Raw genomic sequence first — 25,211 nt, 5'->3', positions numbered from 1 at the left:
AAATTGGACATTTCCTTCTGTTGGGTCTTGGAATTCTAAGCTGTAGTTTATCCCTCCCTTTTCCCAGGCTGAACAAAGCAAAGGCCAGAAACAGAAGTGTGTCAAGTATTCTGTAAGTCCTGCAGTGTTTGCATCAAGCTTTGATTTCACAGTTGCAAATAATGAACTGACTATCTTCAGTCCAAGTAGCCAGAATTTGTCAGATCACCTCCCTTTATCTCTCTGTGTAGGGCCCAGTCAAGCACAGCCTTGATCCTCAATACTGGCCTTTCCAAGTGCTGTTACAGTGATGACTCTTTCAGTATTATCCAGAGAAAATCAATTTCCCCAGGCCAGTGGTTTGGGAATACTTACTGTTTGACTTTGTCCCTAGGTTGGGGAGCCAAAAGTCGTGTTCTGCCTGGACTGCTCTGCAGAAACCATGAGCAGTCGCCTTCTGCTGAGGAACCAGAGCAGTCAAAACCCTGATAACGCCGAGACCATCAAGGAGGGAATCGAGAGCTATTACCAAGCAGCAAAGCCTCTGATTGCATACTATGAAAGCAAGACACAGTTATGCAAGGTAACCTGCTTGACCTTCCTCATTAAATCATTGCTTTCTGCCTCCATTATGTAAGCAGTGTTTGGAAAATCCTGTCACGACGCCGTTTGTGAACTGTTTCCGCGCTTCCGGTTTGTTCTCATTTTGCTCTTCCCTGGTTTGTTTGCAACTTCTACGAACTTCTGAGTCCCACAGAGCAGTTTGAAAGAGCAAAATCACAGATTTATGCTTAATCTGGGAACATATCCTGAATCACTACCTTATCTGTATAGAATCTCTTATTAAACATTAATTCTGGAAAGCTTTTCTTTAAGTATTAGGATTTATTTCTTTATAAGGGCTTTCAGAATTTGGATGAAAGATTATGTTAATCCAAAGTCCTTTAGTTAAATTTACAAATGTGAAAGCGTATATCCTGAAATAAAACAGACCTGCATATAAGAAAGACCTTTTTGCTGGAATAAATAACATAGTTATATGAATTTCAGTGACTTACCTCAGTTTACACCTGCTCAGGATGTGATATTCAGAGCATTTTTTTTAATTTTCTAATCAATACTTTACAGTGAAGCAAGAAAAATTGCATCAGTGTACTTAGCTGATGTATATGCAGGCACATCTGTAGGCTCATTTATAAGGGATGTTTGGGGTTTTTTTTTCTTTATTTCTCTTCTCTGTCATGGTAAACTGTCCCTTATGTTCAGCTACAGAAAGATCTAGTCCTGCTGTTCTGTCTTGTCCTAAAAAGGAAAGAATCCAATAATAATTTCTGGAAATATTATGGCATCTTTTTTCCAGGAGGCTGTAGCAAACATGCAAATCACATACCCCAAACTTTTCTCCTCTGCAGAGTTCCCAAAAGAGAAACATGCAGCTAATTTATGCACCCATATCCTGACCTGAGAACAGAGTAAATAACATAGAGCTGAGAAAAATGAAACTCAAAGGAATTAAGTCCTGATTGGTGTCCTTTGCTAACCCCACAATAAGAGCACATAAGGCCAAGTCTAGAGGGGCAGAAAAAAACTCCCACTTACTTTCCACCTTGAAGCTTATGAAAGATAACCTGGTTTATTTGTTGTTCCATTGAGGAGCTGTCTTGCCAGCATTGCAGGGATGTGTCTGGTTAAGAATTCAGTGCAGTGCACAACACACCAACACAAAGGCAAACAGAGCTCTCTGTCTCAATATCCCACTGCATGAGCTGTGCCTACCACAGTGTTTCCCTTTTGGAAGCATCAACAAAGAGCAGTCCCAAAGAGAATGAAACCACACTAAATGCTTTCACACAGATTTTGCATTCATGGTCTGCCTTATTTCACTTGACCTGGACTTTCCTTGCCCTTCCTGAATACTTCTGCTGCAAGTTCCTGCTCCATCTGCTGTGCAGTGGCAAAACATGCAGTCTCTTCTTGAAGGCTGATGGCTCCTTAGCTCCTGAAGGGACTTGCCTAATCTGTGGGTCAGAACTGAGTGTGATTTCTACTCTTCTCATTAGTTTTTGGGGAACTGACACTGTAGGTTTGCATGTTAGAAAATAGCTGTGCCTTGCTTGAACAGACCCACCCTGCTTTTCTTACAATGGCTGTACATTGCCTGAACTTCCTTCTGGTGATTGTAGGTGTGTTCAACACACATCCATCTTCTGGGTGTGAAAGATCTGTAAAATCAGCTTCATAAACAATATAATGGAAAATGGCCTTTAAAGGTTGAAAAGCATGTTCTGTTTTTCTTGGACACAGCCACTGAAATGTCTGCCTCATCCACTTCTTACAAAGAATATATTATAAAGTACATCTGCTATCAAAGCTGTGACTCCACTATCAATACCCCACCCAACCCTTACGATGTGGACAAGTACATGTCAGTGATTTATTAGCATTTAGAGAACACTGCCAAAATCCTCAGCAGAGGTGGGATTTCAAAATCAATCCTCCCAAGGCTGTCCTTGTCACCCCCAGCCAGTTGTGGGTACAAGCCAACAGCCCTGGTGCCTGTGCAGTGAGCACCAGAAGCAAATGTAGTTTTTGTACAAGAAGCCTGTTAATGTTTTATTTTTCATGGGTGAGAGAAGTGATTTTTTTTTTTAACCAAGAGTTGTTGAACTGTCTATTTTAAAGTTTACTTTGCACCTATGGTGACAGTGCAGAAGTAAGTCTGAGCACTTTCTTGCACAGGGCAATTGGCTTCAGTTCTATTTCTGATGTTCCCTGTCCAAATGTTCCCTGTCAGTTCTGAAGTGGACTATGCTGGAATAAAAACAAGAAAACAAACAAACAAAAATCAAAACAAAAAACCCCTCACAAAAACAAAAAAACAACCAACCAAAAAAATTCTAAACAAAAAAAATCTCAACAAAACATTCCAGTTTGGAAATACACTAAGTATTGTGAAACAAAATAACTTTTTTTCTGAAAGGAATTCTTGCTTAGGAAATTTTTATAGGCAGTTTTCCTGTATAAGTTAACTCAAAGAGTTTAATTAGACAGTCTGACTTTGTCATCTCCAACTGCATCTGGCATGGTGATGTCCCTGCAGTGCCCAGTCCTGCTTTGAGCAGGAGGCTGGACTAGATGACCCACTGGGGTTCTTTCCAGCCTGTATTACTATCCTGTAAATGTGCATCTTACAAACCTCTACGTTATTTGGCTCAACAATTTGAAAAATAAAGACAAATAAATACAGTTAAGATTTGCTCAGTGGCTGTTTTGAAGCAAAGAGAACTAGATAATACAAAGTGTGCAGCTGTTGGCTATGTGGGGGAGTTAAGAGAAGGGAGACATTTAGGTTTACAGTTTTAAAACTGTCTTACTGGTGGATATGTTGAAGCTGTGTTGAAGAAAGGAGAGAGCCAAGGGGAAGTTTGCAATTCCCAGGACACGGGGTTAGTTTCTTATTTATAGCAACAGATTTTACAGATGGCCAAGCATTGACATTAGCAGCCACTCTGATGTTCTCTGAATGATGAAAGGAAATTCAGGTGGAAAGCAGAAAAACTGACAATAATAACTTCTGATCAAATAAATATAAATTATTACTGTGATTTATTTTTTTTTTGGTGAGGGCTAGGCTAAAATAGTCCTTGGTTTTTTTTTGGTATTTGTAATATCATATACATACACAGAAGACTGAGGGAGTGGGTGTTGAGATTTTAAGAGGAATATTAGAGTCTAAATCCCACTAACTGCCACAAAGATTCAGCATTAACCTTTTCTAGCCAGTTTACTGCAGTGTGTGACTAAGCACCACTGAATTCGAGGTGAAATAGTGTTTAATTGTATAAGTGATCATTGTAGGGCTTGACTGTAGCACCCAGCTCCTGCTTTGCCACAGGAAAGAAAATCAGAAGTAGATTTGTTCAGCAAGAAAATAGGGTTGGCATGTTGGGTGTCATTTGATTTCTCCCCTTTAAGTGTGTTTAGGGCTGGACAAAGTTTTCCACAGATTGGGAGCAGCACCTGACAATGGTGGTATGTGTTCAACTTGTCCTATCCAGTCAGAAGGTTTTCAGTCCTGAAACAGGCTGATTAAATATGCAAATGTAAAATCCAGTCCTGGGCATAAGGCCAGCAAAAGGTCTGGTGTGGGAATTGGATGTTGGCTGAGCACTCAGTGGAGGAGGAACTGTCACACCTCATCAAGGTGAGCTCGAGAGGACAGTGCCAAGTGAGCTTCCCTGCCCTGTGCATTGGAACAGGCATTAGGGCATGGCTGGATGGAGCCTGATAAACACGGTGGAGCCAGACAAACTCAAGTCTGACCTGACTTCTCTGCCCTCATTAGGAATTCTCTCCTTGCTTTACTTGCCCAGAAGAGATATATGGTTGCAACAGCATTCCCACTTTAATCCTTGAGAATGTTGTGACCTTCAACAAGACAAGAGGGCTGGGTCTAAAGCTGTGCCAGGGAAGGTTTAGGTTGGATGTCAGGAAGAAATTTTTTACAGAGAGAGTGCTCAGCCATTGGAATGGGCTGCCCAGGGAAGTGGGGGATTCTCCGTCCCTGGAGGTGTTTAAGGTGAGACTGGATGTGGCATCAGTGCCATGGGCTGGGAACCACAGCGGGGTTGGATCAAGGGTTGGACTCGATGATCTCAGAGGGTTTTTCCAACCCAGCTGATTCTGGGATTCTGTGACCTTCTCTAGACCCAGAGTTCCTGTGCACAGGTGCATTCATAAATAGCTAATGTGATATTTGGAACTGGAACATTTTTTCACTCTGCTGACGTCTGAATGAGAACAGTGACCTGCTGAAGCTGACAAAAGATCAGAAATGTTAGAAATGTCCCTTTGGCCAAGATGAGCAGTCAGTGTTTGTGCCCAGCAGAGGCACGAGGTGTGCACAGAGGTGGAGACTCTGGGGGCAGGTGAAACATCTGTGAACCTGCCAGGAATCAGTAACAGCCATCCTTCCACCCCCCTGCTGAGGGGAAGGACTGGGATGGAACTCCCAGGTGTGTATTTGCAAGGGAAGATGAACTGATTGGAGAATGAAGTGTCCTCTGCTACTTTGCTGCTAAGGCTTTAAGTTTCTAAATTGTTAATAGAAAATTTTCAATTATTTTTTCAAAAAATCATGTTTTGGGGATTTAGTTTAATATTCCATAATTCCTTTCACAGTCAGTTACAGAACCCCCACCTACTGCTAAGGACAGCAAGTGGCTGCTTTTCAATAAAGACCCTGTGCTGGAAATGCAAGGGCTGAAAGCACTGCTCACAAAAACACCCATTGCAAGCTGCCTGAGTCTGTGGGAATCAGATGTTTCAGATTAATGAAATGAAATGAAATGCTCTATGGTATCTGTAATAAGCAGGTAGATGCTGTTATTTTTAAATTTATTTCTCAGTGATCTCCAAGGCAGCCAGACAGAAAAGTGCATCTGAAAATTTAGTGGACACCTACTTGTGTTTTGACATGGCTAAATGTAAATCCCTCTGAATATATGGCCTTCTGTCAATTGAGAAGAAAGGGAGGGGAAAAAATGATTGTTTTTAATATCTGACTCATCTTTTAAAGCTCTTTTCAAGTGACAGTCTGTAGGAGGTTTATAAGTTATAGAGCAGAGCAATGCGTTGGGAGTCAAGCAAGACACCACTGATCCTACCTAGCTGCCATCAGGCACCTGGTAGGTGTCTGAAGGACAAAGTCATCTGAGTTAAAAAAGCATGAGTGTAACAAATAAGCAGTCCAGAGCAGTGGATTAAAGGTGTCCAGAAACTTTCCCTGTTTCAGGTCACACGCTACCAAAGCTTCGCCCCCTTTTTCCTTCTTTTTTTTTTGTTTTAATTATTTTTTTCCTCAGTGTTGTTATACTATTTCTTTCTAAAATCAGTTGAAGTCACATATTCCATAACCATTATGAAAGAACACGTGACCATCCACCCTCTCACAGTCTTCCCTCGTGAGCCTTCTCATGCTGATGCCATTATAAGTGTGTCTGGGGTTCTAAATTCCAAAACCTACATCAACTGGAGATTTGTTGACAGAAAACTTAATTGGCCGATTTTAATGACAAAAGGAGCAACATTGTACCATGGGGGTGGTTACTCCAGCCATTTTTCACACGAGCTCATTAAATCTCTCTGTGTTTGAAGTTACCTAAAGCCACAGCTGCATTTCAAAACTGGAAGCACTATTGGAAAACTATATGGATCTTGCTTTTATGAGAAGCCAGCCTTAAATAACCTTGAAAGCAGTCCTAATTTATGAGGTTTGTTATATTCTGAGAAAGGGAAACACACAATTTTCTCTCTGGAGCTGCTGAGAGTGTCATTGAATTACTGTAGTACTAGATGTGAATTATGGTCACATTAAGTTAGTTTTGTGCCACAGTGTTAAGTTAGTTTTATGAATTGGGCCTTTGTTATTTAGGAGGCCGGCGTGGGAAGCACTGGGGCTGTCATTAGTCACGCTCATCCATATTTTAGTGTTGCTGTTGGGAAGTCAGTGTTCCAGCCTGTCATAAAGGGCAGCCATTTCCGTGCTTACAAAGCTAATTCCTCGTCACAACTCCCTAGATCTTGACCTGAGTATCAGTCCCAGTTCTGAAGAGGCCACCAAAAAGCCAGTGGCAGTCGGCAGGGCTGATAAGATTAGATCAGTTATACAGTGCAGATGTATTTATGGAGTAAAGGGAGAGTAAAAATACGTCATCAGACAAGAGAACTTTGAAATGGCTGTGGCCTTCACCCTGTGTGAAGTATACATCCTGTGGGACAGCCATATGGAAATAGGTGTCTTGGCAATTGAGACAGGCAAAACAAACTGTTTTATAGCAGCTGAGATGGGAGTTGTCGGTTTTATTGCAGCTGGAGAAGGTATTTGGTCCAGCATAGTTCAACATTCCCCTTTTCTCTTTGCTCCTAGTGAGTACCCCCCTCGAAACCCTTTGTCTTCATGGCACAGAAAGCTTCTCAAAGACACGCAGCCCTTGCTGGAGAACTGACTTTTGTAAGGCACGAGCTGCTGCTTCCTGAACTATTCCAGCATTCCAGAACTATTCCATGTGTTTGCTTCAGCACTGCAGGAAGGAGCAGCTCCAGCAGCCGCCACCCGTGAGGGAGAGCAGGACAGGCAAGGGAACGGTGCCCCTGGAAGCTGCTGGGAGGGAAGGGGGGGTTCAGCTCAGACTGGAAGGTGTCCATGCAGTGATCCCAGGGGGTGCAGCCAGCCAGGCTCCTTCAGGGCTGCCCAGGTGGGTGCCCAGTGCTGGAGCTGCTGTGTGTGCAGCACACTGGTGGGATGTGCCAGCGCTTCCAACAGGAGGCAACAGGGACCAAACTCTGCCACGTCTGCGGGTGCCACCAGGAGTGACACCAAGGCACGGAGTGGGAATGCAGGATCTCTGAAAGGAGCAGCTGCTGACTCCCACACAGGGCTCAGCACTGAGGGACTTAACTGTACGTGGAGTGCAGTGAGGCTGCACAGGAGCTGGCTGTGAGCCAGCACCGTATCTGAGCAGCATTTCTCGGCCTATTTAAAAAGGACATGTTCTGAATATGAAACTCCTTTAATTCTCCTGCAGAACAAAGAGGTGGCAGAAAGTTTGATGGTCAGGAACGTCCCCTTCAAACACTCTAATGGTCTGGCATCCTGGTCAGCAACCTGGAGATGAAAATGCAGCACATAGTTCAGAAAAAGAGCATTTAGCAAAGTTGTCCTGGGTCGTGCAAACTCCATGGCATAAGAGACAAGCATGGAGAAGCAGAAAGGACACTTGCTTTTGAGTAGAGACCAAAGCTCTCAGCAGGCATCTGAGGAAAGGAATAGTCACCAGATGCATCTGTGGGGTGTACCCAGCCAGTGGGAAAGCTGCTTCTGTCCCTGCTGTGGGGGCAAAAGACAGCTCTCCTTCCCTGAGCAGTGACCCGTGTGACACTCATTGTGTGGGATGGACACAGAACTTATCGTTCCCAACAGCTCAGGGCCACCTCACGTGCTCCAGGGAACACACACGAGTGTTCCTGGCTGCAAACATAATCCTCCTTTGCTGAAAGGCAGCTCCTCTTCCTCAGCATAGGAAAGTTAATCGGTCCTTTTTTTGGTGAAGTACAGTCATGACAAATAACTTGAACAGAAAACTGAATCTTTGGGGTGTTAAAAAAATTTCTTCAGTGAAAGGGAGCGCTTGCGCCACAAAAGCAGTGCCCCTAGAAAAGATGAGTTGTCCAAAGGACTTCATAAACCCAGAACCAGTTCACCAAACTCCCAAATACAAATGCACAGAAACACCCAAATTTGCTGTGTTAGGGAGTGGCCATGACCCCAGAGGGCTGTGTAGCCCTTCAGGACCTCGACAGGTTGGAGATGAGCCTTTGGAAACTGTTCTGTATCCCAAAGGGGTACTTTTGCTTTCAAACCCGAATATTTCAGAGAAAGAGCTTAAGCTCCTTCACTTGATTAATGTACTTTGCCACAGATGATGGAGCCTACGGAACCTTCTTACATAAATCTGTGGAAACAAAGTGGATAATGTGGTTTATGGAAGCTGCTCCTCTACATTAGAATGCTTCTAACATGAAACAGAGCAACTTTCACTTCATATTGGACCAGTTTTTTGTGTCAGTGTTTAGATTCTTAGAGAATTCTTTGTAACTTAATCAAAACTAATGTTTTTTTCCCTGCTTCACAGGTCGATGCAGAAGGAACACAGGAGGATGTTTTTCTGGAAATCTGCAAGACAATTGACTCTTTTCTGAGAAGGGAAGAGGCAGCACTTTCCACAGAAGCGCAGTGATGGTGTGTACTGGTGTGTACTGGTGTGGACACAGCCTCACCTCACATGCACCCACAGCCAGGAGTGCAATGCTGGTCGAAGCAATGCTGCTTTCCTGAGGGGTGTCTGGAATGTGTGCATGTGCTGTGTTCCTCTAGGTGAAATCCTTTCTCCCTGTGCTGACAGTCCACTCCATAGACAGTGCTCCGTGTGCCACCCCCACTCTGAGAACTGCAGGTTGTTTTCCTGGCTGTTTGCTCTTCCCAGGTTCCAAGCAGGCAGGTGAGCAGCAGCTCTGGGTTGTATTTCATGCTCTCCTGCCTTGGATGGGGAATCAGGCAGTGCCTGGCCAGCAGGGAGCTCTCCAACCCCCTCACACACTGCTCAGCACACTGATGTTAAGGTGACTGCATACAGCTTTCCCATCAGACATTATTTTAATTAACAGTTTTAATTTTTGGGGTGTCACTGAGCTTGTTCTTGGCCTTTAGTGACTAAACCCTGTTCTCTGTCGCATGCAGCTGTAAGACAGCTGGAATTAGTTAAGCTACAAGTTGAACTTTTCACACATGCCCAGAACACTATTACAACAAGGAAAAAAATTAATTGAGGATACAGTTGAATATCGTGGAATTCTGTCAACCCATCATCGTGGTGCAAACACCATTTTTGAGAGAGTCTTGTCTCCTGCTGGGAATTGCAGGATTTTATAACTGAGTGCCCAATTCTGTGAGCTGAGGTGAGAACAATGGTTGTGTTGTACAGTTCAGTGTGTGAGCCAGTGATGGTCCATGTGAGCAACAGTTGTGCCATAGCTGTTAAAGTCTGCACGTGAAGGTGACTGCGAGCCAGAACCCACCATGTCACCTTGAAATCGTACTTGGGGAAGCATTTCAAATGCAAAATTCACATCATCATCATCTCTTGTCTTGTACTGCCATTGCCAAAACCTGGGGAGGAGGGGGTGTGTGTGTGGGGGGGGGGGGTCTGGTGGGGTGGGAAACCAGCAAAAAAACCAACAAAAAAGGAAAATGTCAGGGATTATTTGATTCCTGTTGCTTGCATCTTTAGTAAGTCATTTATCTGTAATAACTGCAAAAAACTCTGTAAAAGTCAAACCGTATTTCCGTTGGGTTAACCCAAATGTTGTGGAGTTTCTCTGGTATCCTGACAGCTAAATAAAAAGCTTGTTTGACATTCCTGTAAAGTAATTGCATCCTGTTACTGGAACTTCTGGATGAATTCACAGTGAAAGTGGGTTGCATGATTGCTCGTACTGTCCAAGTTGTACTTTATGCAGCAGATTTGCATTTTTAAAGTTACCTTTCTTGTAACGAAGACATAATACAAATAAAAACATGTACAAAAATGAGGAGGAATGATTTCTGTTACAGTATATGTGGGTTTAATCCTTTTCAAAGCACAGTACATGACTTGAAAATATAGCTCAAATCAGCATGCTTACAGAGTCTGTCCTTTTTCCAGTCAGGGCCGAGTCTTCTGTCTCGTTTTCTTCCTTAGCATTTGCCCTGTAAATGCTAATTCGATTATTTTTAAGGGTCTCGTTTTACATATGTTCTTATCCTTCATATCCTGGATGTTCCTTCTTTTCCTGGGGTCCTTCTACAGCCTACATTTTACCTCTGATGCTCTGGGAAGTGCTTCTCCAGCTCCAGCCCAGCGCTGAGGGAGCAGCGACGTCGGCAGCACAACATCAGCTCGGCCAGGCCGGGGTGGGGAGGGAGCCCTGACCCCCAGCAGCTGCTGCTGTCGTTTGGTTTGTTAAAAGTAAAACACTCTGGAGTTACCAGGAAGTTGCAAATTCACCTGGGGAGGTTTCCTGGATTTCTAATCACAGCAGAAGTTCTACAGTGTGGATCTCGTGCTTGGTGCAGGATGGGAACAGAGGCAACGAGCAGCTGCTGTTTGGTTGGTTGGGGGGGAGGGGGAAGTTTAAAATCTAATTATAAAAATTATTTAACATACAGTTTAATTTTTCTTCTTTCTGCTTCTTTTTTTCTGTGGAAAACCCAAAAAAAAAAGCCCATGCTTGATTTGGTGTATGTGCATTAGATACCTATTTGCATATGTTCATAAAGTCTGCAAGAGAAATAGCTGTATATGCATGCAGAGGGAAATATCAATATTTATACATATTCAATAAAAGAGGACTTATCCAAGACACTCCTTTCCTGGGTGATTCAGACTTGAAACTGTCCTTCTGCTTCCAATCTCATTCCAGTGATACCATGATGTTTGGTTCTTTCCCAGCTATCCTAAACTGATGACTCTTTTCTCTAATGTACTTTCATTATTTTATTCCAATAATTTTTCCAGGATATCAACAGAAAATGAGTATTACCACAGATTGTCTCCCTGATAATACACCTTCACCAACCATGAATGATGTGGAAAGCACATTTTTGTGGTATTAGAGAGCCTCTCAGAGCAGGATCTCTTCCAATTTAAAATACATCCTGTGAGGTTTTGTGTTACATTTTTTTAGGGCTTATTAAATTTATCTAAGTATAGTGAAATATGTTCACAGATGCTACTTGCTCAATGTTTTAGTAACTGTACTGTATTACCTTCTAAATAGGTTAAATGCCTAAAAGTTATTGTTTTTCTGAAGCAGAAAATAGCTACACCTAAAGTTATTGCAAAACTTCATACTGATCCATCTGTAATTAGTTACATGGTGCAGCCAGCCAATTACCCTTCTTATTGCCACCTTTTTAAGTCAAATTAGTCTGTTTTCTACCTAATTGCTCTGAGTATTCTAGTTTCAAAGCAACTGGAAGTCTTTATTACAGTTATAAAATAATCAAGTGTTTCTGAATCACGAGCTATACATTTCAATAAAAAATATATATTAAGTAAAATATGTCACAAATAATTACAAAGCCTCTCAGACAACGGCATACAGTGTGTACCAAGGCTACTGAAACTGGAATTTGCCGTGGTCTGGCAGAGGAGTCTGTGAGATGTGAGGACTGAAATGGGCATCCTGCAGGGCTGGCACAGGGAGGGGCTGTGGGACGGAGGAAAAGCTCCTCTGAACGTTTTCCACCTCGGTTAAAAAGTCAGAACTTACACAGAAAGGAAGTCACAGCAAGCATTCTATATATAAACAGACTGGATCCACATAGTTTATTTCTCACAGTTCTCCTGACAATTGAACATTATTTAAGAACATACTGTATACACAGATAAGAAGGAACATACAAAATGTTTTAAATGATGCACAACAAAATCCAGCAGTATAAAAGAATGCATGTGAACCCTTGCTCACTGCTCAGGCTAAATTTAATCACTGTTTAAATAGTAATAAAAATACAATCTTTCATGGATCTTGTGCAGACTACAAAAGAGGAAAAATTATTACCATATATATGATTTATATTAGGCAGTTTTCTTTGATGAGTTGCACTAACAACTCCAAATACAGAGGCAGAAGGCTGTGTATTTTATTTTAAAGGAGTTAATGTCGAGTATTAGAGACTTTACACAGTTACTAGCACTGGCACTTTTCACCATATTTTGTACACATCACATGATCATCTTATATAACATTACATTTAAAAAATATATCTGAGTGACAATTTTATAACATTCACACACCATGAGCTGGTTAAGGAAGCAATGCCACAGTTGCCCCCTGTAGTGCTTCACTGTTGGTAAATAGAGTTCATCGTGGTTTTAAAAAAAAATTAAAAAAATTGAAAGTCAACATGATTAAGCAGCTCCGATTTAATAAAGGCCTGTAACCAACCATCGCCGAGACAGTGAGGATTTTTAGAGTACAGCCTAGAAGCAAACACTGTCATTGGTTAAAACCTTGCCTAAAGAAGTCAGTTACTGTGCTGAAAACTATTTCACAACAAAACTGCAAGCTACTAAACTGTTTTTATATAAATACTTCATCTCCTCTGATCTCATTATAACCGAGTTCTTCAAAGCCTTTGGAATTTACTCTATCTTTAATGTGTGCTCTCAATTCTGGCTCACCCTTTTGAATGTTTTTGTTTTCTTTTGTTTAGATTCACCACCTAAAAGTGTCTAATGTGGTGAGAAAAGTCTCCCAGTGAAACCTTCTGCACACTAGGAATGTTCAGCTGCTGTTCAGTGATCTAGAACCATGACAGCTCGAAGCTGTAGTTTGACAAGTACACCCAGGAAGCTGTCATGCTGTGAGTGACATTTCAGGGAAAGCAGAGTCTTTCCAAAATGTGCACGGAATTAACAATGGTGCCATTGTTATTTATTCAAAGAGGACAGTAAACCCAAGCTGGTAGATCTGCTTCCCATGTCATCTATTTGCTGGAAAGTAGTTTGGGTCAAGATAATTGTAACTGGTGCCCTGGGACATGCAGTAGTCTCTGTCTAAAAATGTCTCTGCTCTGTAAATAGGTTCTAACTGGTGATCTTCCTTATGAATCTCTGTTTCATGCAGACTGCAAGGGAAAGAAAAAGATAACAGTTTAAAAGTCAAATATTGTCCTTAACTTTCAGAAACAGCGATCATATGAACTGACTCATACCAAAGTGGATCCCAGTTCATTCATAAAGTGTAATTCCCCCCCTCTATTCAACAGTACCAAACCTATCTTATTAAAAAATAAATTACACATCCAGAACTTGTTAAAAAATATACCTCCCCACAAGCACATGCTAATACTTGATAAAACATATCCTCCACTTTCCCCAGCACAGGGTGTGTGTCCTGTGCTGGAGCAAAGATTCCCAACATGCAGCAATTACACAGCAGGGAGATCAGATCTCCTGACAAATAACAAGTAGAAGCACGTGCTGCTCACCAGTCAGAACAGGAATCACAGAAATCCAGGGACATTTCCTGAGGGCAGTCCTGGCAGTGCCACCGGACACCCTGGATGGGTTCGATGCCGCAGTTGTCGCACTGTGGAGCAGACGGAGAGCACTGAAATCCCACAGGACACACCAAAGCTCCCCATGGAGAGCCCTGTGAGTGTCCCTGTTGCTGTGTGTCCCTGCTCCTGTGTGTCCCTGTTCCTGTGTGTCCCTGTTCCTGTGTGTCCCTGTTCCAGTGCCAGCCCACGCAGCGGAATCCTTCACACCAGGGACCACAATGTATCTGTGGATAAGGAAGTCCTCAGGCTCTCCAGAGCCCTGATGTTTCATCTTTCTCCTGCTTTGCTTCCTACTTCCCAGATGCTCCATTTTGACATTATCCTGCTCAACCAGAGCAGCCCAGCCCTGCCTGCAGTCACTGCTTGTCCTCCTGTGGCTCCAGGAGCTGCTGAGACTCAGCACATGAACATGCTAAAGCAGCAAAAATAAAAAGCACCTTGGAGGTCTAACACTGGATTAAGTTTGTCCATATCAACTGATGAGTCTGTCTCAATTCTACTGTCCTTTTGAACTGAACTCTGAACTGAGTATCTTTGCATTCTTACAGAAATGGGTATTAGAAAATAAATCCAGCTGCACAACACTGAACAAGGTGAGGAAACTGTTCCAACAGTTACAGTGAGCAGTTAGACAGAGAATTGTCTTGCAAGAATATTTTCTTGCAAACAAGAAAATATTGATTTCAAGAATGCCCCTTCTTTCATGTCTCCTATTAGGGGCTGATTCTGGGACAGCACATGAGTTTTACTTCATTTTTATTCTCTTAATTTTATGAAAACTTTGTTTTGTGTCCTTCTTCAATTTCAGAGAGTTATTACTGGATAGGATTGTGAAGTTGCTACAAAACAAAGAAAAAATATCAATCTATGACTTTTATTCAAAGTCTTTGTCCCTTCCTTGGCTTCAGGAGGAGACAAAATAACTCCAAAGTCAATCAGAGAATCATCATGAACGAACAGGTAAGTCCAAGCCCATGGAATGCCAGACATTCCACGGCAGAAGGAAGCAGGCAGAGCAGCCCAGCAGGGCCTGTTGGGAGGCTGCTGGTGGGCTGTGGGTCAGGGCACAACAGGTCACACTGAGGCACCTGCAGACTCAGGAAATGCAGGAACACGTGGGGGGGCTGCAAGGAAAAGCCAGGGGGTGGGAAGGAAGGGGACAGCACGTCCAGGGAAGGGAACAGGACTGGAACTAGAGCTGAGCAAGAAGACAGGAACTAATCTCCTGAGAAGAGTCAGAGACAGCACAAGAGCAAAGTGCAGGAAGAGGAAGAAACAGAGTACAGGTGAGATGAAATATTCACAGTGGTATAGAAGGGAGAGAGAAATGCAAAAGTACTTGATTAATAAAAAAGGAACCAGGAAAATGGGACTTGCAGGCAAGGAGAACTTCCCAAAAATCTGAACTACGACGAGTGCTGCAGAGACAGGACTGAAAAGGGAAATGTAGGAAACGAGGCTGTGCTTCCACATCCTCTCATCCTCTCCCAGAACCTGGAGTTCTCTCTCAGCATCTGTGAAAGCCTCTTGCCCAGCAGCTTGTTCCTGGCCACAACTGATCCAGCTCAGGGTTACAAATGCCTCACACATGGATCTCTCACACCTGGAGCCCTCCCTTCACCAGGTGGCTAAAACTTAGAAAAAAATATAAACTGGTTCCAGTAGTCTGGATTTGAGAACCAAGGCAGTGGAAACCCTTGACCTTAATTTTGGTGCTTCAACTTCCCTCTCCCCTGTGAAACAGAAATAATGCCATGCCTTTCATTTCCTAATGAAAAAAAGAAGTATTTCCAAACTGCTCTGATATTATAGCAATGAAAGCCATAAAAAGCCCACAAGGGACTCAATAACTCAATATTCAAAGCAGAGTTTGAATAATGTGCAGTAAATGAGGCTGAAGGCTGTGCAGAACCAGTGCTGCTCTCCATGGTTGCTTATTAGGTGAGGCCCATCCAGCCCAAGGAGTGAGCAAGGCAGCATTCCTGAGGGAAAACAGTGTATAATCACCTCATTCCACAGCTTACTGTAATGCTGAATACAATCAAATTCAGATGTAAAGAGACTTCCAAACTTCAAATGCCTGACACTGTAATGCCAATTTACTCCTCAGAATAATTTTATGTAGCAAAAGCAACTGGTTTGTTACCTTGGAATCTGGTCTGCCTGAATGAAGTTTTGATTTTAGGGGGAAGAAAATGCTGATTTGAAAAAATCCCCACAAAACAAAACACCAAACACACCCTGCTGACTAAAGCCAGCAAAAATAAAAAGCATCTTGGTGGTCTAACACTGGATTAAGTTTGTCCATATCAACTGATGAGTCTGTCTCATATCTACAGTCCTTTTGAACTGAACTCTAAACTATCTTTGCATTCTTACAGAAATGGGTATTAGAAAATAAATCCAGTTGCACAACACTAAACCAGGTGAGGAAACTGTTCCAACAGTTACAGTGAGCAGTTAGACAGAGAATTGTCTTGCAAGAATATTTTCTTGCAAACAAGAAAATATTGATTTCAAGAATGCCCCTTCTTTCATGTCTCCTATTAGGGGCTGATTCTGGGACAGCACATGAGTTTTACTTCATGTGTATTCTCTTAATTTTATGAAAACTTTGTTTTGTGTCCTTCTTCAATTTCAGAGAGTTATTACTGGATAGGATTGTGAAGTTGCTACAAAACAAAGAAAAAATATCAATCTATGACTTTTATTCAAAGTCTTTGTCCCTTCCTTGGCTTCAGGAGGAGACAAAATAACTCCAAAGTCAATCAGAGAATTATCATGAATGAATCACTGTTAAAACAATGTTGTGTCAAATGGAATTCTGCAATGGTTGAATGAGGCTCTGTTCCAAGCTGCATTTTCCTAACACAGTGAGGGAAAGAGAGAATGGTTATTCATCTCCATAAAACATCAGCATTCAGTGAGACCTAAGAGTGAATTACTTGGGCTGTTTTTATTAAACTGAGGGAAAGCAGACACAGTGAACAAAACTAAGGACCCAAACTTGCTGCATGAAACAAAATCCTTGCAGAACCACGTTCTCTTGGAAAACTTCTTAATCCCACTGAGTACCAGAAGAACATCTCTGACACTCACCTTGAATCCCACGTGCTGCACAAACCCACTCTCTGCATGCATCTGCTGGAGTTTCTGTTTCTTCAATTTTTTAAACTCTAACAGTTCTTTGTACTCGGGTAACTCTCGGTATGTCACTGGAATACTCTCTTCATCCTGTTCCCCAAACAGAAACATCCTCACTTTAGGAATATTGCAACAAATTCTTCCTATAAATCATTATGTAGGATTAATAATGGTTGAGGAAAAAAAATGTATTCTAACATAATGGGGAAATATTTTTAAAACCATAGCACAAAACAGTGCACACAGCTAACTTACAGCTTATTTTCTATTATTTATACTCCATTATTTGCATTAAAACAAAACCCACATTATCCTACAGACAAGTTTCTTCTGGTGAAGACCTGAGCTCTGGTATAAAGGAGAGAGCAGTGCCTAACTTTAATTTCTATTTTGGTTTTTTTTCTCATCTTAGATGTCTAATGGCAATTTGCATATAATCCCCTTGTCCAGACATTGGGAGCAAAATGGCAGCTGCAGGAGCAGAGTCAGCTTTTGTTTGAGACAAAAAGAGAGTTTATTGTAGTTCCAGACACTGGGCAACAGATGATGTAGCTGAGAACTAAAATTTCAGGTCAGTTTTATCAAGTTAATTGACCTTTCTCTTCATTATTCCATGGAATGGTATGGACAAGGACTGTCTGTAGGGTAGTTATGATCACTGTTCTGAAGGTTCTTTCAGAAGAAAACTTACTTTTCACAGCTGCTTTCAAAGCTGTGAAAGTATTAAGAACTAATGACAACATTTTACAGTTCAAAGAATTTCCATACAAAGTGAGATTTTGTAAAGACCCACAGAAGTCAAGCCAGTACCAAGCTCCCATTATATGTATTTTTCATCTGAAGAGTCAAACTTAAGAGTATTAACTTCTCACCTCTACCTGTCAGAATAAGGAGTGATCAGAAGCACCAGTCCATGACTGAAAGAGTAGAACTTTCAGAGTTATCCAACTTCTTCACCCCTTTACTGTCTCCTAACAGTAGAGAAACAATAATTGCTATTTTCCAGAAGTGATGAAGCAGTTTGGCTCCCTACAGGTTTGTGCAAACATCTTTGCCAGGGATCTACAGTAAATGGGTCTGTTTTTCAAGAGACACACAATTTCTGTTTTTTTCTCATCCAGTTTCCTTCAACAAAGGTTGAGGATCCCTCTGCTATGAAAGGACAGAAGTTCTAATTCAGATGCTCCTTTCAAGACAACTGTTTTATTGCAGCAGCTCTACCTGGGAGATGTCACCTGTCTGCAAAGATGAGGAGCCTTTACTGGCACAGAGCAGTTTTCAGACCCTGCACCAACAGGAACATTCAGGTAGCAATTAAAATTCTTCTAATGTAGCCTAAATGCATGATTTCTTTGCACAAATCTGTGAAGACTGAAGATTCTGTATTATTTACTAAGTCAATTAAAGAAGTGAGGGAAAGAGGCTTGCTCTTTAGTATTCAATTGCTAAAGGCCTTATCAATTATTTAATTGTAATTATGAACCTAAATAAAGGACTAGACTGCCAATGTTCAGAAAAATTGTGGTTAAATGACATGACTCAATTGTGTGGTGAAAAGTTACATCCTCTTAATATAAAACAGGGATTTTGCTTCCATGCAAATCTCAAGTTTTTCTGAGGAAAAACTGCCTGTCACCAAAGAACTGTATATTGAATAAAGTATGCTTTTACAGCTCCCTGTGTGGACAATTCATTCTGCAATAGTAAGCAGTTGTATTCTGGAATAGTCAGACTACTCATAAAATTAAGAAATCACAACTGAAAAGGAAATGAACTCTGCTGGGAACACTGTCTCTTCACTTGGAAATAACTCACTTATACCAAAATATAATTTTTCAGGAACAGTTATGCCAGTCAGGCTGACTGGTAACATTCAGGCAAAATCTTTTGTCTTTACACAGGAATGGCACCTGGTAATTCCACTGTGAAGTCAAAGAAAACCTCATTTTCTTGTTACACTGCATTTCTTCTGCACAGCAAAGTATTTTCCTCCAAGATAGTGACTGTCACTAAGAGACCTGACTTCTAACACTGGAACAGAATCCTGTACATTTATTTTGAACACAGTTTATGATCCTCTTTTTGCTTCCCAACTGCTTTTATTTTGCACTGATAATGGGGATCTCTTTGTAACTGAGCTCACCTCTGTCTCTCTACATTATTTCAAGTCAGAAATGTGTCCATCTGGAAATGCTGCACTACTGAAGGAAGATTATGCCAAATTAAACAAAGAACCAGTGGGGTGAGGGGGGTACAAGTCCACCATTATCACTGCAAAAATAACACAGCAACTTCTGCCCCAGTTAGAATAAATCCCACTTGATTTATGGTGCCTACATTTTTTAGAGTTAGGACACCACAGCAAACCCAAAATGTTTTAGAGAACTGGTCAGAACAGTTAGAAAATATGTATTTAAAAATAATACAGAACAAAAGCATGTGTGCTCAAAAACAGTTCCACTGCATCTCTTCTAAAATGCTTTTTGCTTTCCAGGCCCTTTAAGGTTCCTCCTGGAACATGTGAATTTATCAGGAATGTCTGTAGATGAACTAACAGACCATGTGAGTGAAGATGGGATTTGAGACTGAGAAACAGAGGAGTAAATTTAATAATTAAGGAAGGCTGTGCAGCGCAGGTAAAAAAGTCAATGAAGAAAATGAATGGACTCCTAGTGGGTGGCCTCAAGACTTCTGTTATGCAACAAGCTTCTCACACAGAAAAATAAATTAACAAGTCAGGTTCTTCAGTGGAAGCTCAGGAAAACCACAGTGGTTCACAGCAGCTGTGAAACTTGCCCAGCATCCCAGCAATAGGAGATAGTCCCTCCATGACTCTGTGTGGAAATGGGAAGGACATTGGTCTAAATTCCTGCAGTATTATTGCACGTGATAAATTAGGAGAGCAGCACACTGCATGAGGCAGTAACTCACTGGGTTAGGATGTCTACTAGAATTTGCCTCTAAGAATACAGAGATTTGCTTGCTGACTGGCAATTCAGCCTGTTAGTTCACACTTGCAAGTGGACTGTCCAAAATCCATCATTAATTCAGCCACTAAAAGGCAACAAAAAGCAATGAACAGCATTTGAACTTTACCAGAGCTCAGCATGACTTTTCTAAAACACATCTTTAACCAGAACCTCAGCTGTACAGTTAACATTATTTTCAAACCTATGTCATGCCAGATCACTTTTTAAAAACATGCAGTTAAAACTTGTTTGAGCTCTTTCAGGACAAAGCTGTTTAAATGACTTATTTTACAGATTTCCTTCCTGATTCGGTCGAAATATTTTGCTGTTGGAGGCCTTTATATTAACCACGTGTTTATACTCATGAATTTCATAGAATTTAATACTTGCTTGATGATATTTATTTTATGGTGAAGATGCCTAACCCTCACATTATTCACTAAACAAATGACAGTAAGCAAGACATTCTCTGGTTTCAGTGACATACCGATACTTCCTCTTCTGCTGCAGTGTCCATATGGCTGTGAAAGCTGCATCTGTCATCATCCTCATCCATATAAACGGGAGGTTCATGGGATGTCATGAAAGTTGAAGGTTTGAAAAGATGTTTATTTAAAGGATGTTGCCGTCTACTTGATGACTAGGGTGAAAAAACGGTATATTTTTAAAAACAGCCCCTCAGTTATCATTTAAATAATCTTCATTGAGAAAAACCTGGCCAGAAAATTGGGCTTTTGCACTAAAAAAAATCTATCATCTTGCTTATTATTTTTACTTAATCTCTGTATCAGAGCCTCACACAGCTGGGGTTCTTCTCCCCATAACAAGTGAAATCAGATAAACAGGGTAACACTTGGTAAAAAGGCAGCAAGGAAGAGCCCTTCCCATAAAACCCCAACCATCCAAACAGATCAGACTGACAGCAGGAGACAAAACACAAAGCAAAGCTGTGGCAATTCTCAAGACTGAGAACCAAAGCTCAAAAACATTAAAAAAGCTCCAATGGTGCGAGTTTGAGACTAAACAAAGTAGTTTTGCACAGGTCCAAGAGCCAAGAGACCAGTCCATGCTGGACACTTCATCAACTTCTTCTACTTGTGGCTTAAAAAAAATATAATCTATGTCTAAGCTAATTATCCATATTTCTTTCCTGGTCCAGGAGAGGAAAAGCAATTCATTCCACCATAAAAGAGGTTTCTAAGAGACAGAAAGAACTGCTCTCTGAAGGTTTTTTTTCACTGTCACCGCCTGGAAAAGGAACCTAAAAAACATTAGGTGAGATAAATTACTCCATTAGCATAAATCTAAAACCTTTCAACTTTAATGCTGCCTGAAGGTGTAGAATGCATGCCAGTTTTAAAAGGCACTCAGCCCCTATTACTTATTCCCCAATGGAAGAATATTAAATATCAAAAAGAAGAATTTGGGCTGAAAGAAACTTTTTACTCAGCTACTTTGCAGACCAGCATCTTGACATTTTTAATGTCAAATCTGACACTCCTGAATTTAAAAAAAAAAACAACTCAATTTAAAAAAACCCCATGTAATACTGTGTTTATCTCTACAGAGGGATCCAGCATTATTTGACAGTTGTGCACAGTTTAAAGCAAAGGCAAAGATCACACAAGTTATCTCTGGATGTGTCTGCAGGGAGAAGCATCACGAGGAACTGGGATGAGCTGCACTGGCTCTGCTGGAATCAAGAAAGGAAAACCCTCTGTGCTTATATGGCAGCACTGTTATGCACACAGTTATGACCTAGGAATTTAACTGAGCATCTGAATTCTCTTTTTTTAACATGATCTACCTCTGCTAAAAAATGAATTGAAATACTACTTGAAAAGCAGACACTTAAAAATCATTTTTCCTCTGGGAAATGTATTTTCTGGATTAAGCTTAAAAGCAGGTGCACTAATGATATTATATAAACATTAAATTGAAAATGATAAGCCATAATTGAAGAATTGAGTACTAGAGCCCTACTTCTCTGATGCAGGTTTATTTTCACCCACAGTAGATAATGGTTATACAGGAAAACAGACTCATGCATCCTGCTTGATTTCCTGTATCACTTGTCAGAAGAGACATTATGTCATATGAGTAGATACACAAAGCAACTTCAGTGAGATGTTCAAGAACTGAATAGGCCTCTCACTTCTCCAGTAACCATTTTAAAAAAGCATCCTGGGCAATCCCCACGGAGAAATGCAAGTATTTCCTCGTGAAGCATCCCTTTTGACACAATTCCTTACATTAAACATCTCTCTGCTTCTCATTTCCCCACAGCTCTGTGCTTTAAGCCCCAGCAGCCAGTCCCCACAGCTCTATTATTGGCAATAAAGCAGATTTACAGCAGTGACACTGGATGTGCAGCCTCCACACCAAAATTAGGACCATCATCACAGAAGCATGGCCCAGGCTGCCAACAGCTCTTGCATTTCCTTTCTGCCACATTATGTTATCTCCACTGGAGACCTGGGAACAACTAGAGCCTGGTGCAGTGCTGTCAATCTGGGCTCTAAGCAGACAGCTCTATTAGCAGCCTGAGAGCTCAGTTCCCCCACAAATGCTGTTTGTTTGATTTTTTTTTTCATCTGCTCTGTTTCTTACACAGGCTACAAATACGAAAAGGAGATGATGCCTCAGTCCAGAGCAGGGCACAGTGACCTTCCTCTCACAACCTGGCAGTGAGGAGATGAATCACACTGGGAGAGCAGATGGAATGATTGGGTTTGTTCTACGTATGAAGCCCAAGAAAAACCTGCAGGAATGGGAGTGTTCCCGTGGTAGTACGAGAATGTCAAGAGTTTTCTGGAAAGTATCTTTTACTCTTGGTTATAGTGGGCTTAAAGAGCTTCATGGATCACTGTTCAAATTAGTGGACAATATGGTTAAAATGTCCCCCATGCACTGATTAAGTAATCCCATTATTTATCAAATACAGCATTGCACACATTCTGTAAAACAGTCTTTCCAAATAAAACCAAGAGTAAGAAGAAAAGACACGTGACCAAGGTAATTTAAAGTGGTACAGTGACGTAAAGAACTCAGAGGATTATGATTTTCAGAACTAAATTTCCCACGCCTTTTGAAATTAGTCCCACGGTATTCTTATATTATAAGACAGAAATTGGCCCCAACTGTACAAGTAATTTAGAATTCTGGCAGCTGAATCTCATCAGAGTATTTAAGGTACCAGTATTTCCAGCTGGTTTTGTCAGTTCTTCTGCCAGAAAGCACTTTTCCAATAGACAAGGTGGCAGACAGAGTCATACCTGCACCTGCCCTGCCTCTGTTTATGGAGCAGAACAGTAGATTAAAATCCTGGTGAAAGTAAAACGGTGTCACCAGGATGGGAGGCAAACTGGAAAGCCTCCAGTGCAAGCAGTTATTGTGTGCAGTGACTTCAGGGAACACAGCTGGGGGTGTCTCACATTTTTAATCATTGGACACAAGCTGGGGGAGATCTTTCTGTCACCCCTCTGGCAGCAACTTTTGTTTCCAACTTTTTAAGGGATTCAACCTGCAAATTTGTCTTTTTGCAGGATCAGTGTAAGGTTTTCTCTGTTCTTAATCAGAAAACACCCCAGATAGCTGGATGCAGAAAAGTCATGTTACTCCACCAAATGCCACTTTAAAGAGGTTTTAATACTGTGGTAACAAACAAACTTCCCCAAAAAACCAAACCAAACCACCCCAAAACCTGAGACTGCCCTCTTTCAATGTCTACAGTCCTCAACAGTACCCAGGAGTACCACATTACTTAAAGCATGTGACTGGTCTGCACTGAAATTTAGTCTTTTCTTTTGCAAATTAACATTTCTCAGGACTATACCCTTTTCTCATCCACTCCAAGATCAGGAAAAGCACTGCATTTTAATGGTCATTTATATGGCCACATTATTTTAATCATCATGTTGCAAATCAAAATAAAACATGACATTTCAGTCTGAAGCCTATGATTGTGCTAATTGAGCATGTTCAGTTATATGTAATTTTATATGGGTTTGTTAATTACAAGATTACTGTATAATATGAATTATAGGGCTTTTCTTCTTCCAACAGGGTTTTCATTATCACTTTTTGATCAATTATAGTAAATTTACAAATGAGAAAAGGACCCTAATTCAATCCTATTAGTTCAGTTGCAAAACATTCTCTTTTCTGACACTCCATGTCCCCAAGAGCTGTCAATGTGAAACCAGAATTACCATCCACCTCACTCCACAGTGCCACTGGCAAAAGAAAAAGATTACTAAGTAAGAAACACATGCAAGGTGGAACTAGTTAGTAAGAATGCACTCATCAAGACTTAAATCTGTCAAAAATGTTAATGATGTCAACTCAACTTGCACAGAAATGCAACCAGAATTTCTGCTGTAATATTGTCTCACCTTTTTGGAATATAAATATAAGTTTGGAGTTCTTCCCGGAACTGGAATACCAGCTTTAGTCAGTTTAATAAAATATTTTTGTACTCTACTGGCAACCTAGGAAAAAAACAACATGGCACAGTTAGCTGTCGAAGGAAATGTAAGTGGTTCTTCACTTTAAAGTTTTGCCAGTGTTGCTACACTGGTTCAAAATATTAGGACAAGAAATCCTCCATTTTTCCTTTATGACAATTAACATAACTGGTACCTATCTTGCAATGCTGCATGTGTACTATTTCCAGACACTCTGGCAGCTTTCAGAGGAAAAAAATTACCATTCTTCAAATATACACAGAAAATCTAGAAAAAATTGTGATAGAAAGAACTTCAGTAGCTTGTTCCCTGCTGAAGCTGAACTTAACTCACTCTTAACAATGGCAGGTACATTGTACAGAGTTTCCATGCAGAAAGGATGTCTATATTTTATTTATGAAATAGGTGAGCACACCTTCATTTTTTCAGGTATGGAGAAATACACCTGTAAGCATAAATATGATCAGAGATGAGGTAATCCTGCATATTGAAATAGTTCACTGGGCTTTCAGCTGAAACAGAAGAAATTAAAATACTGTAAACACAGAACATCAGCATTTTTTACTTCTTGTCAAAATGGAGACATTCCGTCATTTTAGGGGAAGAATTCCAGTAAGTCAGATGCAGAAATACTTGGTGTCAATAAATCTTTGTCTGTTGTGGATCTCAGCCCCAGTACAGAACTAATTCTTCTGTCTGTGATACGATTCTAGACTACTGAGGAGCAGGAAATTCAGCACTCCAGTGTAACTCAGTCTGAGCACAGTTGGTGTCACTCCACTTTCTGTATAAAATTAAATGCATGCTGTCAAAATCTAATGAACAACCAGGTCTGGCAGCTTTGTCATGGGCTCTGGGGCACTTTTAACATTCTATATTTGAGATGGAGTATGAGGGTTGCAGTGCTACTAGTGAACTGCAGGCCCTGCTCTTACATTCTGTGATTACTGAAAATATACTGAATTTTCTTTACTGATAGTAAAAAAA

General features: G+C 41.0%; 2 protein-coding genes across 3 annotated transcripts in view; one reads left to right on the top strand and one right to left on the bottom strand.

Moving 5' to 3' along the window:
• AK5 (adenylate kinase 5) overlaps positions 1–10,940 on the top strand; it is a 75,153-nt gene extending 64,213 nt beyond the window's left edge. Inside the window, exons 12-13 of the mRNA XM_018083767.3 lie at positions 374–562; positions 8,673–10,940. Of these exons, the coding sequence (XP_017939256.1) occupies positions 374–562; positions 8,673–8,777 (294 nt within the window). The 3' untranslated portion in view covers positions 8,778–10,940. The remainder of the gene's footprint in view (positions 1–373; positions 563–8,672) is intronic.
• A 934-nt stretch (positions 10,941–11,874) lies between these two features.
• Positions 11,875–25,211, bottom strand: part of ZZZ3 (zinc finger ZZ-type containing 3) — a 31,046-nt gene continuing 17,709 nt past the window's right edge. The window contains exons 8-12 of one of the 2 annotated variants that reach the window (XM_008925947.3): positions 24,153–24,248; positions 20,246–20,398; positions 16,745–16,879; positions 13,574–13,674; positions 11,875–13,210 (exon numbers count right to left, since the gene is read on the bottom strand). In XM_008925947.3, coding sequence (XP_008924195.3) covers positions 13,066–13,210; positions 13,574–13,674; positions 16,745–16,879; positions 20,246–20,398; positions 24,153–24,248 — 630 coding nt within the window. In that variant the 3' untranslated portion in view covers positions 11,875–13,065. The remainder of the gene's footprint in view (positions 13,211–13,573; positions 13,675–16,744; positions 16,880–20,245; positions 20,399–24,152; positions 24,249–25,211) is intronic. The other variant, XM_018083766.3, reaches the window with a different exon arrangement.

The sequence above is a fragment of the Manacus vitellinus genome, unplaced genomic scaffold (genome assembly GCF_001715985.3).
Source record: "Manacus vitellinus isolate BGI_N305 unplaced genomic scaffold, ASM171598v3 scaffold_67_pilon, whole genome shotgun sequence".
NCBI classification, from domain to species: domain Eukaryota; kingdom Metazoa; phylum Chordata; class Aves; order Passeriformes; family Pipridae; genus Manacus; species Manacus vitellinus.
Note: the sequence above shows the minus strand (reverse complement) of the source record. Positions and strands in the feature narration are given on the sequence as shown.